This window comes from Eumetopias jubatus, unplaced genomic scaffold, assembly GCF_037043125.1.
Source record: "Eumetopias jubatus isolate StellerSeaLion01/CBP00866 unplaced genomic scaffold, mEumJub1_p1.0 scaffold_8, whole genome shotgun sequence".
NCBI lineage: Eukaryota > Metazoa > Chordata > Mammalia > Carnivora > Otariidae > Eumetopias > Eumetopias jubatus.
In genome coordinates, this window is record NW_028274814.1 from 38,557,868 (window position 1) to 38,575,775 (window position 17,908).

The 17,908-nt window shown below is 50.0% G+C and overlaps 1 protein-coding gene across 14 annotated transcripts in view; it reads right to left on the minus strand.

Annotated features, from left to right (window-relative positions):
* The window catches only part of CACNA1C (calcium voltage-gated channel subunit alpha1 C), a 720,546-nt gene that overhangs the window by 575,239 nt on the left and 127,399 nt on the right, over positions 1–17,908 (minus strand). For all 14 annotated transcript variants that reach the window (XM_088025853.1, XM_088025852.1, XM_028121052.1 and 11 more), the window contains exons 2-3: positions 10,823–11,153; positions 6,210–6,315 (exon numbers count right to left, since the gene is read on the minus strand). In XM_088025853.1, coding sequence (XP_087881979.1) covers positions 6,210–6,315; positions 10,823–11,153 — 437 coding nt within the window. The remainder of the gene's footprint in view (positions 1–6,209; positions 6,316–10,822; positions 11,154–17,908) is intronic.

The following is a 17,908-nucleotide window of genomic DNA, read 5'->3' on the forward strand; positions in this document are numbered from 1 at the left end:
GGATGCCAACTCTCATCACTGCCCCAACTTTACAGCAGGAAAAGGGAAAATCTGACATCCCAACCCTCTTCCTAATGTAACTCAGGAGCTTCCAGCAAACCCATCCCCCTGAGTTCTCCCCAGTCCTTGACGGAGATGCAAGCAAGCTGAGCCCCAAAACAACTCCTCTTCTGGCCTCTCTGCCTCTGCCGAGAGCCTGGTTCTTGCTTCAGAAAGTACACAGCGCCGTTCTTTGCACAAGGTGAAATGCCAAACATATTCTCCTAATATTTCAACCCAAGCCAAGTCTTTGTGGACTTCCGAGTTTGGGAGACCTGGGAGTTTTCCACACACAGTGAGTTCACCCTGCTCCCAGAGGTTGTTCGACGGATACCCTACATACGATGTACCTCCTGGGTAAAGGCTGCCCCAGGACAGGCTTACAGCTGCTATAGTATAAATGATGTGCTGCACAGCAGGTGGCATTGCCAGTAACAAGACTGTGAATAATACAGAGAAATGTGTCTTGTGCCAGTTCGGTTTCATTATGCTTCACTAACATGAGGAAAAGATAACAAAGATGATGGATTTGGGTGCAAAAGTGTATGTTCGGTGGAGCATAAAAAAGACTTTTCTTTAAATAATAAGAGAAAGATTCCTGCCCCCCGCTCCGAAAAAATTCTATACCGGAATACTTTTCATCTCTTGGAAGGAGGAGAAAGCAAAGTGCTAGAAAAATAAATGGGGGTTATATTAAGGAGGCAGGAGAAAGTAGAGGGTGACGGAGAATGTATGGAAGCTGACAAATTTGCAAAGGAAGGCACATTTGCAGGAGCAGGCGCAGATGTGAGTTTGCCAGTGTGTGGGAAAAGAAGACTCTCTGCTAATTCTGTGACAGCACAAGCGCGCTTGGTTCAACAGTCTGTTCTGAGCCCACCAGAGTGGGAAACCTCTCGGCAGCCGGCGGGGCCCAGAGAGAGCTGTGGGTAGGCAGTGGCAGACTGGGGAGGGTGAGCTGAAGGAGGGTCCACTCTACAGTGACGAGCTCAGAGTCACCATCCTCAGAGAGCAGGCCCCGGTCCCCTGCATCTGTCACCAGGAGAGCCCGCTGACAATGAGACTCCAGGGGCCCCCTCCAGACACGGAATCAGGGGCTCCAGGGGCAGGGCCTGGGAGTCTGCATTCTAACCAGCTCTCCATATGATTCTTACCCACCGAGGTCTGACAACCAGTGCTGTCGCCATCGTCCTTCCTCTGCTGTTTGTGAGAACAGGCCTCTGAAACAGCACTTCCTTATTTAAAAGATGGAACCGTGCCATGAAAGTAATGGGAGAATTCTCGAGCTTTTATTTAGGGGTAACTAAGTGATTGGGGGACCACGTTGTGGCATGACACTGACACTCAACAAACAGTGGTTACATGTCTACTATCTCAGGGCCTCGGTGAGACTATAGATATGTCCCTCCCCATGGCACTCTTCTAAGAGCCTTCAACACCTTGTCTCATTAATCCTCACAGCAACTTACAAGGTAGATATTCCCATTTTATAGACAAAGAAGCAAAGGCACAGAACGCTTACACAAATGACTTTGGAAATAGAAAGGAAGCTAAATGTGATAGACCGCCAACAGAGAGGCCGTAACTGAATCTGCTTGGATGAGCACGATGAAGGGAAGAAGGTGTTCAAGATGACTCTGTACAACATCAAGGTCGGCAGAGCCAGCGACCAGGCTAAAGGCAAAGGTCAGAAGCAATGTTCCTGCATGGTTTCTTTTGCTTTATTTTTTGGAGACCGGTTGTGTGAGGAGGGAGAAGTTGAGTCCTATGTGGGCTTGTCTGTTTGAGGTGTCTGCAAGACATCCTGGCACATATCACTGTGGGCCAGGACCACACTGGGTGCTTCCTGATCATAGCCAGCCCTGCTCTGCCCCAGAACCCCGGGAGGGAGTGTGACTTCCATCCGCCAGGCCAGAGATCGGAGCTTCAGGAAGATGAAACAACTCCACAGGACAATCCAGATTAAGATACAAAGTGGTAAGGCCAAGGCATGAACCCACATCAGCCCAACTCAAAATCTGGCTCTATCCAAAAAGCCAGTAGTTCCCAAACCTGACTGATTCTTAGCCCCCCAACTCCAGCCCATGAGGAATTTTTCAAATGCATATTCCCAGGCCATGCCCCAAAACTACTAAATCTGAATCAGATCTACCAACGCATTGGCATCTTTCCACTGAAGCTATCCAAGTGGTTGTAACAATCAAGCTGGTCTCAGGAGTCACTGCACTGGTCCACAGGCCTCTCTAATGTAGGAAATAATAGTCCAGGCCTTAGGAAAAGAGCTCAGAGCTGGGCACATAAGTCTAGGAACAACTTACCTAGAAAGGGTACATGAAATTGTGGAAGTAGCTGAGCTCACCAAGGGGAGACCACAAAAAGAGAAAATAAGAGGCCCAGGACAGCAACCTGGTCAAAGTTCCCATAGAAGCAAGAATAAACTAGAAGAAGCAGGAAAAAAATGGTAAGAGATAGGAGGGGACTTAATAGTAACTCTGTCCCAAAGCCAAGGGGCAAAAGAGTTCTGCAGAGGGGCATCTAACAGTGTAAGATGCTGCAGGGAGAAGAGGGCCTGAATCACAACACTCATACTGGTTACATCCAGGGAGCAGAATCATAGCCTGGCCTATAAGCCAATGTGGGTTTGGTTTGGTTGGTTGTTTCAGGGGTTTTCTAATACCCCTTGGCCACCGTGCCCCCTCCCATTAGGTCAGTGGCCTTCATTGTCCCAGGGAAGGTATGACACAGTGGAAGGCAGAGAACAGGAGTCACACCATGGCTTCAGAGTTCAAGGAATGTAAGCCAGGGCACTGAGGACAGTCTGGACGACCACAGGAGGGCCACCTTGCCCCAAACAAAGATCCCAAGATGGTGGACCTGGGAGCATCAGCCAGGAAACAAAAATGAGTGAGACCCTGGGGTATGTCCTTGAAAGGGGGCCCGTGTAATCTTCACCATGTCCCCATTCCCACAGCCCCAGCATGGCCAGGAGAGGTCCAGAGCTGCAGATCAAGAGACCCCATGCTGGGAACAAGAGACCACACTGCCTGCGTGGATCAAAGACCAAGGCCCTTCCAGGAGGGACAAGGCCACTTCAACAGTGTGGATCAACCACACACCAAGAGCAGGATGTCCCCTTGGCTCCATAATGCAGTGGTCCTTAGCTACAACTCCAGAGAAGGGGCTGAGAGCCCTGGATGTTCAGTGACAGGAAAGCAAAAACAAGCTGCATTTCTTCCCTCCTGAGTTTGCCAACTGAGATCCATATCTTTTACTTTCTAGAGATGGGGACAGAACACAGACAGCACGGAGCTGAAGAGAGAGCAAAAACAAACTGGCGGAAGTGGCAAATGCAGACTCTTCCTGAAAAAACATTTCAAACTTAAAATTTAAAAATTATATATATATTAAAGGAAGTTCAGGGATAGAGCAGAATTAGGGAAGAGTGTGCCTATGTCTTTGTGTGTGTCCATGTGTATATCCATGTATGTATGTCTATGTGTGCACATACATGTGTCTGTGTGTCTCCATGTCTCTGTGTGTCTCTGTGTCTGTGTGTGTCTGTGTGTCTGTGTGTGTCCATGTCTCTGTGTGTCTGTGTGTGTCCATGTCTCTGTGTGTCTGTGTGTCTGTGTGTGTACACGTCTCTGTGTGTCTGTGTATCTGTGTGTGTCCATGTCTCTGTGTGTCTGTGTGCCTGTGTGTGTACGCGTCTCTGTGTGTCTGTGTGTCTGTGTGTGTCCATGTCTCTGTGTGTCTGTGTGTGTCCATGTCTCTGTGTGTCTGTGTGTCTGTGTGTGTCCACGTCTCTGTGTGTCTGTGTGTCTGTGTGTGTACACGTCTCTGTGTGTCTGTGTATCTGTGTGTGTCCATGTCTCTGTGTGTCTGTGTGTCTGTGTATCTGTGTGTGTCCATGTCTCCGTGTGCGTTTGTGTATATTTCTATGTGAGTATCTGCATCTGTGTTTGTGTGTCTGTGTCTACATGTGTGTCTGGGTGAGTGTCTGTGTGTGTTTGGACTGGGGATAAAGGAAACATGAACACGCTTCCTTCACTTAGGCCAAGCTGTGGCTTGAAAGAAGTCAGAACTGCTCTAGCAACTAGAAACCCCTTTTCAACCTCGCACACTCTGTTCCGCACCCCCCAAATTCCTACTGTAATGTCACAACAAAGTTCGCTGGCTGTCCCCATCCCCTCTTTCCCTCCACCTATGTAACCTCCCCCCTCATTTGCAAGAAAGAAAATAGCAACATGCAACTCACACTGGGAGGTCTTGTGAGGCCGGGGCTTGCATGCTGGTGTTATTCTTTTTAAAAAATACAGCTTTATGGAGGTATAATTTACATACCATAAAAGTCACCCATTGTTAAGTATACGACTCAGTGACTTTTAGTACAGTTATACAGCTGTGCATCCAGCTTCAGAACACCTCCATCACTCTGCAGTGGGATTTTAAAAATCCACTGTCCCTCCAGCAGTCTCTGCACCCAGCAACCTCCACTCTAGTTCCAGAGTAAGTCCAACACAACCCCTCATGGTCCCACCAGCCAGGCCACCGCCACCAAGTACGGGCTTCACAGACCCAGACAGCAGCCAGCCCAGGGTCCTCTCTCTGTGCAGCACCCCCCACCCCCTCCCCGTGCTGCTGCTAATCCCCCAGGGAGCTCAGCCCAGAGGGGCTGGGGCAGAGACTAAACGCAAACTCTCTACCCACCTTCCCCACTGCTTTTGCCTAGATCCCACCAAAGCCTCCCTGTCTTCAGAATAAGACACAGATCCTTTTTTTTTCTTTTAAGTTACAGATGAAGTGTGAAGCTGCCTGGGTTTCAAGAGGCCCATGCTGGGAGAGGGAGGTGGATACACCAAGAAGGACAGCCCACGGAAGATGCTCCTGCTTTTCCAAGGGCCATTTGGGAGACACTTTGGCTTGTGTTTATTCTGACACAGTAAAGATTTCTTGCCTATGAAGAGACAAGGTCACGCCTCAGAAGGCCTCGCGGACTGCAGGGAGTGCTCTGCCTGCCGACTCTGGCCGTGTCCTCCCTCAGAGCTCCCGGGCCAGCTCTGGAAACTGTCCCCAACGCGCAGCCCAAGCCGAGCCCCAAGACGCTGCAGCCTGGCTCGCACCACACCACCTTACCCAATATGGAGCTGGGCCTAACTGTCCCAACTGGGGAACACGGCAGAGAAGTTTAAAATGCGCCTCAGATTCAGTTGCTGAGGGGGCTAAAGAAAATGTCAAAGGTTAAAAAGCAAAAGAATACAGCAGTGATGCCATCAGCAGCCAGCAATAAGGGAAAGGAGAATTTGGTAACCCTCCTGCGTCTTTGAGGAACGATCTCATCAGACAGTCCGCTAATTAGAGAAAGGTGCTGATGACGGGGAAAGAGGCATTGGTGGGAATCACATGAAAAGTTATGGTGTCTCTGCGGGGGAGGGGGAGAGAGACAGGATTTTCCTATGGCCTGTGGCAGAGGCACCCGGGACTGCCCTGATTTTGCCAACTGCATTCCAGAGCTCTTTTCCTCCCATGCCCAGACAGAGCAACGGCCTCTGTAATGACTTCACGCTCGGCCAAAAGTAAACACGCTCCGCGCTTTTTCCATGGACAAATTCTAACCCCGAATTGCCAGCACTGGCTTCCCAACAATCCAGATGGAAAGCCGCCTTTCCCAAGAAAAGAAAACCTTTTCAACTAAATAATGCATCTTGGCTGCAAAAGGAAACTTTCCTAAAAGCTTCCTAGAAATTGTTTCTCGTGCAGTGATACTACAGATCACCTGAGCAAACCTTACCAATGGGACACAGTCACTTAAAATAAATACAAAAATCATCCAAGAATAAAAGCTTGCTCCTGCAAACACCTGCACTTGCAACTTAAGCAGCACATTTTATAGCCCTCAAAATACACGCACACACACACACACACACACACACACACACACACACACAATCACCACCACCTAACTGTAATATTCTTTCTGAAAACAGGCTGTGATAAGACAGGTGCTGATTTGAATAAAGAGCAATAGCACTTGAGATCTGAGCTCGGCAGCACCTCTGCTCGTGTCAAATGCACATCTCACTTCTCCCCACATTCCACCTTGAATCCATGTGATCCAAGCTCGGTTCTCCCCCGAGGGGGAGAAGCAGACAGAGACGGGATGGTGGACTTACCAGGTTGGAATTGGTGGCGTTGGAGTCATCTTCTGGAAAGGGAATATAGATCGCTAAGGCCACACAATTGGCAAAAATAGTCAGTAAAATAATTATTTCAAATGGTCTGAGGAAGGGAGTTAAGGAAGTCAATGCCACAGAAAGCACAAGTGAAACAAACATACATATATATATTTTTTAAATGAATCAAAGATTCATAAGAATTTTGTTTAAACAATACATTCCAAGCCCCTTGTATTCTGAAAAGAAACATATGCCTTTTTAAGTGCTTCTAATGGGTCCCCGCCAAATTTTTTCCTAATATGTCAAAAGCAGTGGAGGCCAGTCGCGTGCCAGAGTAAACACAGATTTCTAAAAACTTTTTTTCTTCTTCTTTTATTTATTTAGATTGCATTGGACTTCATTTTCCCCCCTGTGTGCTTGGGGTTGCCTCTACAGAGCAGGGCCTGCTCCAGTCGGAACAGACCGTCCCCCAGACACTCCTCCTCTCGTGGTTTCCGCGCTGCCCCCCAGGGGACTTGAGCTGGGGGCGGGAGAGGTGAGACAGATTTAAGGCAGACTTGACGTCAAGATTTTTCATTGAAATTTGGAGATTTACTTTTGATCTTTTAATCTGAAGTTTAGAGTGGTTATTGTTTTTTTCTTCTACTTTATTTCCTGACACCTTCCACAGAACCTGACGATGGCTGGAGGCTCTGGACCCTCAAGAGCATGGCAGCCCGTGTACTGTGCCTTCAGGGCAGGGCAACCATCTTTCCTCCAAGGCACAGCTCCATGTGGAATACCTTAACCCTCTTCAGTCTGTGGAGGCCCTGCCTTCGGTGGGCAAGGTTTACGTTCTAGGACCTCCTGACTTGTGTTGGTGTGTGCTAGGATCTAGAGGGATAAGCCAGCTTCACTCACCAGCAGCAGTGCACTCAGTGAGGCTCTTGTGCCCAGATTTCTTTACCAAAATATCAGGCAAAACACATTCTCCAGAGAAAATGTTATATGAGTTAATATGATAAGGGTCCTTCTACTCTGCACCTACAACTAAAGGCCAGAAAGGAGAAGCTTCAGAGGAAGGCCAGTTTATGCTCTTTGGGCCCCAGCTTCCCCTGGTTCCCCAACACTGCCAACTTGTCAGCCTCGTCCGTGGAGCCTGACAAGATGACGAAGGGAAAGAGGATGGAAAACCCTGGAAGAAGGGACCAACTTCCTCTCCCAGGGAAACCTCCTCACCAAGTTAATGAATTGAAGCAGGAAGAGAGACCTTAGAGATCATCTCGTCCAAACCTCTGAGGCCCAGAGAGCCTGAGAAACTTTCCCAAGACCCCACAGCAGGTACTTCCCATCAAGACGAGAACCCAGATTCCCTGAGCACAGAGTCCAGTGTTCATCCCCCTGCCGTGAATGGCCTCTGACCTGTGTTAATGACCTGGAAGGCATCTTAGTCATGGCTTTAGCTGGTGTGCTGGTCATGGATCCCCCTCGGTCCCACAGGCATAGACAAGGGTCCATTTACCAACACACTTCATGCAGATACAGAAAACAAAACCACCTCTCCCAGGTTCCAAGCTGACAAGGAGCAGGGCCAGGCCCAGAACCGGACCTACTGACTCATCTGCTCCAATACGCTGTGCTGCCCCGAGTTGGCCAAGGAAGCAGGGATGACACTGGTGGTGTTGATGACAGGGACAGCAGCAGGCAGGACAGTGGCTGACACCATGCACTTACTCTGTGCCAGGCTCTGCTCTAAATGCTCCACACAAACACCCGAATGAGTATGCAGTTATCATCCCCATTTCTAACTGAGGAAGCAGAGAGGTGAAATGTTAACTTGCCCAACGTCACACAGCTTGTGGTAGGATGGGATTCAAACTCAGGAAGTCCGGTTCCAAAGTCAGAATTTGTAAGGACTACTTACTCTATGCTGATTTCTATGCTGACCTATCCTGAAGTTACCCTAAAGCATTTTTAGAAAATTCATACTTTAGACCTCCTACCATGAAACCCCTTCCCTCCTAGCCCTTTCCCACCTGCTTAGGAAAGTCCCATTCGGCCCAGGGGCTGGTTGGTTTCATTCCCGTCATCTGATCCCCTGTGCCCCGCCCCCCCCCCACCAGGGCTACAGCACCTCAGTTCAACCGAGTCAGACCTCAGGTACCTGTCCTTAAACATCAACTCATTCCTTCCACCAAAGTGGGTGGCAGCTAAGCTTGGGGTGTTTCTTACACTACCACTTCTACATCCTCCCCCAATCCAGGCTATCCATCCATCATCTTATGCTAAAAGTCCCTGGCTACTGCGGAGACGATAATGTGTAAAGAAACCAATCAGGCAGATAAGAAAAGCCACGAGTGCAAGGTGGAGGAGATGCCAGGTAAGATCTGGAAACGTACTGTGTCACCCTGTGACAGCCAGATCATTTTTTAAACTGTTTTTCCTTCTTAATGACAGCATCAGATTCCACTCTTTCAAGGAACACTGACGAGCGAGTACACCAGACCATCTCCTGACCTGTCCAACTACCCTTCCAAGGCAGTCTGGGAATGCCATCTGACTAGCAGTGCGGAGGCTGGGCCCGCTTCCTTCCCCGCGGGGGGGAGGACCCATTCCGCCAGGTGGACTGGCTGCAGCACCCCTCTGCCCAACCAGGGAAGCGGCTGAGCTCCACAGGTGGCACTGGGTCACAGCCTAGCTAACACTGCTGCTGACTCAGTCAACAGTCTTTTCATGAGTCCCTGCCTCGGGCCTCCTGTGGCTCTGTGACCAGTTTCCATGGACAGCATACCAGACACTGCCATTACAAAGCCCTGCTCTTCCACACTCCCCCTCCTGCCCTGTGTGCTGCTATCTGCCCTCTTCCCTTCCTCCCAGGCTAGTACGTCACCTGGCACTTCATTCTGCCTGCAGTGCTGCCTGTCAGGGAGCTGTCCGTCCCGGGAGGGGAAGACAGACTTGATGAAGTCAACTCATCCTCACGGAATACATCCCCTGACGTGTTTTTCTGAGCATGCTTCCACAGGCATAGACTCCACAGCCCTCGCTAATACTTTGGTTACTGCCCACTAAAGATGAGGAAACAGAAGCTCTGGTGATTCCAATGACTTGTGACCACTCAGAACACAGGTGGCAGCGCCATGATGGGGCGTGGTAGTTCAGGCCCCAGATCTAGGTCCCTCTGTGTCCCAGTGGGCTGGCCGGTGTCCCCTGAAAGCCTACCCTAGTATGTCTCCTCTACACTACGGGTGCACGGGGAGTGGGACGCACGTGGACTGGGACTTGGGGAACTTGGATTTGAAATCCAGCTCTATCAGTTGCAGGCTGTGTGATTTGGGTAAGATCTTCAGCTTCTCCAGGCCTCAGTGCCCTCCCCTTTGGGGGAGTGTGACCCACATGGCCCCCAGCTCTCCCACTGCATGGTTCTGATGGAGCTCTTATGACAGCAGCATGCTGGGGCTGCCCAGAGCCGAGCCTCTCACCCGGTCCTCTGGGACGGGAAGCACGCTTGGCCACTCAGGACAGATGGCCAGCTCTCCAGCCGCCACTCGGCTTATGCTGCTTTCTCTTAAAGTTACTTTTTGAGTTGAGGGGCTCGAACATTTATAGAACTGACATGTCTTGCTAAACAGAAGCTCTTCCCTCCTAAGCCATCTTCTTTTGCCTTTCAACCACTACCTACTAAGGCTTCTCAATCTTTCCATGGAAACTCATGAATGACATGGAACCCTCCTAACCTGAGCCCCAGGAGACATGGTAGGAGACGTGGTAGCACTGCCTGAATGAATTCTTATTATGAAAATGCCCAACACTAAGTACCAGAGTTCACCTGTCTGTCACTAATGTATGACCACGTGGGGCTCAATGTCATCACTGGGCAAAGTCAGGGGTGGACCTACTCATCTTGAAGCTCCTTTCGATCTCCACCACCCCACAATTCCAATGACGTTAAGGGGCCTGTAATTCCACAGTGAGAGCCTGGCCCTCCAAAGCCATTTTCTCTGAAGGGCCCACTCACTGGGTTCTATGCATACAATGTGGGTCTGTGGTTAAAACTCCCAGGCAGTGTTCTCCACTTCGGCTGCACATGAGAATCACCTGGAGAACTTTGACATATGCCTGCATGGGGCTCAGGCACCTGTATTTTGTTACAACTTTCCAGGAGATGCCAATGTGCAGCCAAGTTTGAGAACCACGAGCCAGGGTGGGTCACTGACCACTACCCTCTCGCACTTCTCGGGCTTCCTCCTCCTAGAGAGAGTGGAGGTCATGAAACTACGCCAGTGCCATGACACAGGAGCCAAAGAAGGCTATGGGGTATGTAACCACTATTCACCCAACACACCAGCAGATCCCTGGACAGGCTCGGCTAGGTGAGATGATACGACCTCTCAGGATCACTTTCTCAAATGCTGCTCATGGTATGAAAAAGATATATGAAAAAAAAGACCCTGCTTGTTACTCCAGCAGATTCCTGGGCCCTATCCCCAGACATTCTGAGTCACTGAGTCTCGGGTAGCGCCTAAAACTCTGCATTTACATAGCGCCCCAGTGATGAAGACGGTCTGGGAGCGAGCCTGGGGCCAGCCCCACCCAGGGTCCCGGGGGGGACACTGCCCAAGCCAGAGCGCAAAGGATATTTCCATTCAACGATGCTGATGCACGCCCTCCGGATGGGGTTCTTCAGAGTCAGGCAGAGCAGGGCACGGGGCGGGCGCGTGGCCGTCGTGCTGCCCTGCTTCTTGGGTTTCCCGTACTGCTGCCGCTTCCGCTGTGTGGAGCTGACCGTGGAGATGGTCGCGTTGCCGGCGCTCCCCATCAGCTTGGCCTGCCGGGCCGCGTCAATGGCCGCCTGCCAGGACAAGGCCGCCCCCGGTGTAGGGATGTGCTCAGGGGCGAGCCCTGCAGCAGCATTGGCATTCATGTTGGCATGAGCAGGGCGCGGGCTCCCATAGTTGGAACCTGCAGGAGGAGAGGACAGAGGATGGCAGTTACTAGGGAGAAAGCAGGAGAGCTCGGAAAAGGAACACAGACTCGCAATTTTTTTTAAATCTTATTTCAAAACTATTGCAGCAAAAGCCTGGGCGGTGGTGCATGAAAACATGGATGTGTGCCACTGAGCAAAAAGAGTCAGGGAAACTGTTCTTGTCCCAGTTCGGCTGTGTGACCCTGGATGTGTCGCTCCTCCTCTCCAATCTCACCGACTCATCGTAGGCAATCAGACATGAGATGTATGCATTACGGCATACACACATGGCACATGTATGGACCTGGAAACACGGAGCAAGTGAGAAAAGGAGGGCACAGAAAACCGTACATATGCAACATGATATACGTCACTTACATTTGTAAGAACACATACACATAAAGGAGGTGCATAAAATATAACAGAATGGTTGTTTAAGGAAAGTGAAGAGGGAAAAAGGAATGTAGGATATGGGGATAAAAGGGAAGAGTGAATGAATGAATGAATAAATGAATGGAGAGAGAATCATTGCACGAATCAATGATGACAAATGCACAATGAATTGAAGAGTGTAATTCACTCAAGTCTCTGTACCCAAGTTCCAAAAACCAAAAATAGTATAATGAAAGGAAGGCATTGGACCCAAGTTAGATCACATCCAGGTACCTCAAACCCATCTGGGCAATGAGTGTTGACTGGATAGGAGGGGGTCAGGGGCTGTGATGGTTTTACGTTATGTCAGCAAATCCTTTGACATCCCTCCCATTAAGAAAGAGGATCTATGTCCCTTCCTCCTGAAATGGGGTTGGTCTTTGGTGACCATCTTGGCCAAAAAGTACATAAGAAATGACAGTATGTGCATGCCCTGAGGCTGCCATGGGGTGAGGAAGCCCATACTAGCCAACACGGAAAGCCCACAAGCAGGGAGAGACTGCAAGACAGTCCCCAGCAGCTCCATCCACCATCTGACTGCACCCTCATGGGAGAGCCCAAGCAATTCCTGACCCCTAGAAACTGTGGGAGGCAGCCAGGTGCTTGCTACTATAAACCACTTTGTTTTGGGGTGATTCATTACATAACATTTGATATCCAGGAAAGGGAGCTGTGTATGGCAGGGATTGACAAGGGGAGGGTAGAGGGACACAGGGAGGAAACCTGTGCAGCAACCAGTGAAATCCAGAGTAGAGGCATCTGCATTTCTCTGGTATAAAGGCAACTGAAGCCTTCAAGACTGACCCTAAGACACTGTGCATACTTGGTGGGCATTCCTCCGTCTGATCAGCTGGATGCCTCACCCTAGAATCCTACAAGGTTTACCCAGGATCAGCTCAGCCTGCGCCCAGACCTGAATGCCCCAGAACAGATGCATGGCCTTGAGACTTGTCACCTGGTTGGGTGCCATGGGATCAAGAGAAGCAGCAGAGAATGGGGTGATAGTGTGGGCAGTGAGCCTGGCATCTGATGCCAGATCAGTTGCCCAGAGAACCGTGGCTGGAGCAGCCAGACCAGTTGCACATATGTAGCTTCCAAGGCTCCCCGCAAGGGCCCTCTCCTCTGCTCAGTGTACACACGGCTCTCCCAGGGAAGCTGCTGGGCCCAGAACAAACTGCCCCTTCCCTCTCCTCGCTGCAACTCACTAGTATTCAGATGAACACTTGGCACCTCTCCCAGCCACCCCTCCCTACTCTTATCTTGGACTGATCCTTCTGTGTTTGACCTTCAAGATGACTTTTGCTCCCAGTGTGACCAGCTGTCTAGACCCTATCGCCTCCACCACCAGCCCTGTTGCCCTCAGCGCTGTCCCCCTCCCCCACCCAGGGGATAAGCAATGACCTGGCTTAGCCAGACAGAACTCAGAGACACTCTGTCCTAGAGATGGACTTTAACATCCTCACCAGGCTCCTGATGTAGCAAGACCCTGAGCTTTCTGGTTATATTACTTAAGTAACTTAGCTTAGGCTAACTCGAATTGGGTTTCTGTCCTTCGCAACTGAAAAAGACCTGACGAATATGCTTGTTCAACGCTACAAAGATTGTACCTGTCTGGGCTGTCATTTCTGCTGAATTCCAAAATCTATGTCCTTTCTGTCATCACACCCATGACAGACAATAAATAAGTTTCTACTCTTACACCAATTGATTGACACGACTGCACAAAATGCTGGACCCAAAGGATTCTGAGACTTCTCCACGTACAAGAGGAAAGTATGTCATGATAGCTTAGTGATGTCTGCCACGGGTACAAACGGTAGGGAATGCTATCACAGATGCCACGAATTTACCAGCCCTATGTGATACCACGATGAGCACATCAGGTCTTCTTTAGTACCGGATGGCCCACTGCCTTCCTGATCCCTGACAGTTGCCTCCTGCACTATTGCCATCTGGTCCCTGTAGCATTAGGGCCCCACGCCCACTCCCCAGGGTCTGGAAAATTGCCTCTGTGCTATACTCAATTCATGGCTATATTCTCAACATGACACGCGCTCCTGTCTCACCATCTACTCCATTCACCCCCCTCCTTTCCTCTGCTCCAGCTGGTCCAGGCAGCTGCCGCACCCCCGAGGGGTAAAGTGTTTTACCCAGAATGTCAGGATCATAGAGAACCCAAACACTTCCTATGAGAAGTCCTCTCTCTCACATACCTTGCCATTGTCCTCCCTGCACTCACTGTGTGGATCCTAAGCATAAAGCTAGGAAGACCCTAATATGACTGGGGCCTTCGCTTTTCTTATGATACCCCAGAGGAAGGAATTAGAAGGCAGTATCTGAATTAATAAAGGCACCCGAAGCATCAGAACTGCTTCAGTAACCAGCAAGTGTTCGTATCTCCATTTAACACATAAGAAAACAAAGGAGTGTATGACTCATTAAAGGTCACAAAGTGAGACAATGAAAGATTTCTGCAGCACGCACAGGACTCACGGTTCACTGCTAAACTATACTCCGCCTCCTCAGAACTCACCCATGCGCCCCACATGCATACACACGTGTGTGCTCACATCCATGGCCACAAGAAAAGCATACGTCTCCTACTGGGTTTATGGGCCTTGAGGTTGAAGGGGCTGCTGCATTTCTAACCTAAGAACATCCTTTACGTTTGGCATAATCTTCACAGGAAGGAGTCCACTGTGTGAACAGCCTCTCCAGTAACCCTCAGGGCAGCCCTGGGATGAGTGAAAGTGGAAGGTGTCCCCGTTTCTATGGGCTGTGTTGGAGTGACCAGTAGCCTGTGGCTTAATCTCATGTCTTACTGGGTTTGCTGGGAGCACTGGAACTCTCGTTTTGTCCATTCAATCTGTGATCTATAATTTTTCCTTCCTAGACTCCCTCCTTGCCCAGCACGGACAACACTTAATCAACTCTATTTTATTTCCTAGACTAACTTCTCTTCCCATACATAAAAGCAGCCTATGTCTTCAGCACTGTCAGCCCCTCCAGACCCCAAATCTCTTCTCACAAGCCCACAGCACCTCATACCTTCTTGCAGACTGCTGTCTTCAAACCCATCTTTGGATTCATTCCCAAGCACTGTCTTCATCCTCCTCTCTCCTACTACTTGCTAGTTCCAAAAACCGAGCCATCCTGGAGTGTTTAGACAATGCTTTGGAAGAAGGCAGGAAGCACTGGCATGAGAACACATCCATGGCCTCAGAAAGGCTGTGTGAAGGGTGTGTCCTATGCACCCTGAGGTGGTGACATGGAGAGCAAGGTGACCAGGGCTCCGCAGAGCCAAGATGTGGTTCTAAAAGCCAGGTCCTGGCAGGCTGACTTCTGAGCCACCCTGCACCATGGGTGACCTTCTTTATGTTCCCAGAGCACAAGGACCTCTTTGGAGCACTCCATCTGGAGAAAGCACATACAAAGAAGCCCATGGGGAAAAATGGAATGTCAACCTCTCCCTAGCCAAAGAACAAAAAAACAACCTCCATTATTTTGGTCCTGGAAGCTCTGAGCACTGCTACAGCCCTGTGACCTGACTAAGGGCACTGCCATGGTAAACACGGAGTCACACACGGGCGATACAGGTGCGGCCCCTCCGGGTTAGCCTCCCACTGGGGCTATGCTTCAGGGCCCAGCTTAGCCTCCCCTTCTCCCAGCAATCTCCCCTCATCCCCTGGGATGGCTCCCTACCCAGACCCGAGGCTCTTTTAGTATCTCCAGGTCCCACTCAGGAAGGGGGCACCACTATCCAAGAATCCCAGGAATGGAAAATAACCACCTTCGGTTCAATGCTTTTGAACCCAGAGCAGTGCCATGGAGGAAGGGCAAGCAGCCTTGTGTCCCTGATGGCTTTTGTTAGCACGAAATAACCACCCAATGCAAAGAGACCAATTTTCAAATTATAAAGCTGATTCAAAGCTCTGTCTCCTGGCTGCCAGCTGAAAAGATGCCACCATTTAAGCCTGCTCTGGCTCCTGCCTTACTAAACTATTTTTACTGGTATTCTTGTCCCTGAATGAGCCCCAGAGCAGCGGCTCAGCAGATCAGGCCACATACAAACAGGTGGATGCCCACAGCGGCGACCTCGCCCTCACACAGAAGAAAATGATTCCCATTTGTCAAATGGCCCAGCTCGCCTGACTTCAGAGAGCAGCTCCCTCCTCCCGCACACAGGGGCTGCTGCTTCTCCAAGGGACCAGGACGAGGGCAACACCCCTGTACAGACTGGTCAGCCACAGGTCATTCTGCTCTGCAAGGTCCTAGGAAAGAGTCCAAGTCCGGAGGCAGTGGCTTATGCTTCCTTGGTATCCCTGTGAGTAAGGCGTAGAGCTGGGGACCTGGAAGGTGTTCGGTGATGAAAAAGTGGATTTCATTTTCCCTTTAATCCATCTCCATACATGCACCCGATCCAGGGCCTTATTGCAGAAGACGTTCAGTATCTACTTGCTAACAACAGCAACATGATGATGTCATGATAAAGATGAAGGCGGGTAACAGTTAAACACTAGAAACTGAGGGAGTCGGCCCATCTATGCCCTAAAGCATGGGCTTCTTCAGGCTCTTCCACTTACTTCTGGGACAGGGTTGTGGGGGAGATTTCTGAAGGAAGAGGTTGTGAGCCATGACTTCCTTCTCCCCCACCACTCCCTAGTCCAGGTCTCCACCTGTTTCTTGCCCAGAATGCTGCAGTGGCCCCCTGACATTTCTCTCTCTCTCTTTGCCTATCCCCAATCCAATCTCCATGCAGCAGCCAGAGTGACCTTTTAGAAATAGAAATCATAAATCAGGTCCTGTCATTCTCCTAGATAAATCTCTTCAAAATCTGGACTTGTTGCCATGACTTATGAAGCCCACATAGGCGCTGGTGCCGGTCACTTCTCTGAGCTCATCTCATTCCCCTCTCAGCCTGGTCCAATGCAATCCTCACATATGAGCCTAATTTCACTCCTCCAAAATGCTCACTTCTTAAATGCTGCAGTACCTTTGCATGTACTTAGAATGTTATTCCCTCTGCTTTTAGCTTAGTGAGTCCTTCTCTCACCTCAGGTTTGGGCTTAAATAATTCCTTCTCAAAACCCCTGACCTGGATCCTCTAATGTAAATATGCAGAGTTCAAAGACTGGCTGCCAGTGGGCGCCCCATCTCCCTGCCTCCATACTACCCTTGAATAGAGATGCCCAAACTCCCGGCACGATAAAGAGATCCCCAATTAGCCATGTGTGTAGAGAAAAGTACAGTGCTACAGATGAACTTCGACAGCACAACCTCCCTCTTAGCCTTAGCACCTTCATCTGGGCACAAGGGAGGTCACTGCTAAAGATGAGACTTTGTACCCACAACTGCAACGCAAATCAATTTACGGAGAGCAAGAAGCAGCAGTTCACACTGGGCAGGGAGAGAACGGAAAATGCATTTCCTCCTAACGTCCTAACCACTCTCTCACTTAGCAATCTCTCCAGTGCAAAGGAAATGCTTTCTCTCAGGCCAGGGTGTCACCTGAGACCTTTGTAGAAGCCCATTCCGCTTTTGCTGTCTGTAATTTCACCGTGGTGACCAGGGGCCTCCATTCTCTTTTAGAGTGTAGCAGCCAACCTGAAACAGAAACTGTGCTTTCTCTGCCCATTAAAGGCCAAAATGACTAGAAAGCAGGAGGCCATTAATCTTATCTATCCAGAGTGTTACAGAGATAGCTGGGAAACTCAAACGGGGAAGATTCTCTCTCCTGGTCTTAAGATACCCGAGGCCCTATCTGTCTTAAGCCCAGTGGTGCCCATGCAGAGAAGGATCAGCTCTGGCTCACCCCCATGGGGCAGATAGGGTAGACCAGTAGACTAACTCAGCAGCTCTTCCAACCTCCTTCTGCTGTGCCTGCCTGTCCTACAGATGCCAAAGAGCTAAAAATTCTAATTTCCAACCTTCCTCATAGCTGGACTTCCTGATGTGGCTATGGAGTTTGGCCAACTCAAATGAATGAAACTAAGTCTGGTGGGGAGAGCATCTATTTCACTGCTACAAGGCCGGTGAGGCTCTGGCGATGCTTTCCCAATGACTGGAACGTGGATAAGGGGGTGTGATCCTGGAGCCAGCTCTTGGGCTTCCAGATTCCCCAGCTTCCTAATTATACCAGAGTCTCGGTCCCCTTGGTGGGCCAGCTCTACAGCCTTATTCCGGGAGTCATTCCTAGAGGTCCGACCTAGATCCTGCTCTCCCAACCCTTCCAATGATTTTGTAAGCCCTTAAATTCCTGTGTTAACTATGTTTCCTCTCAAAAAGACTATGGCAGTGTCTACTGTAGGTCTGAACTCTG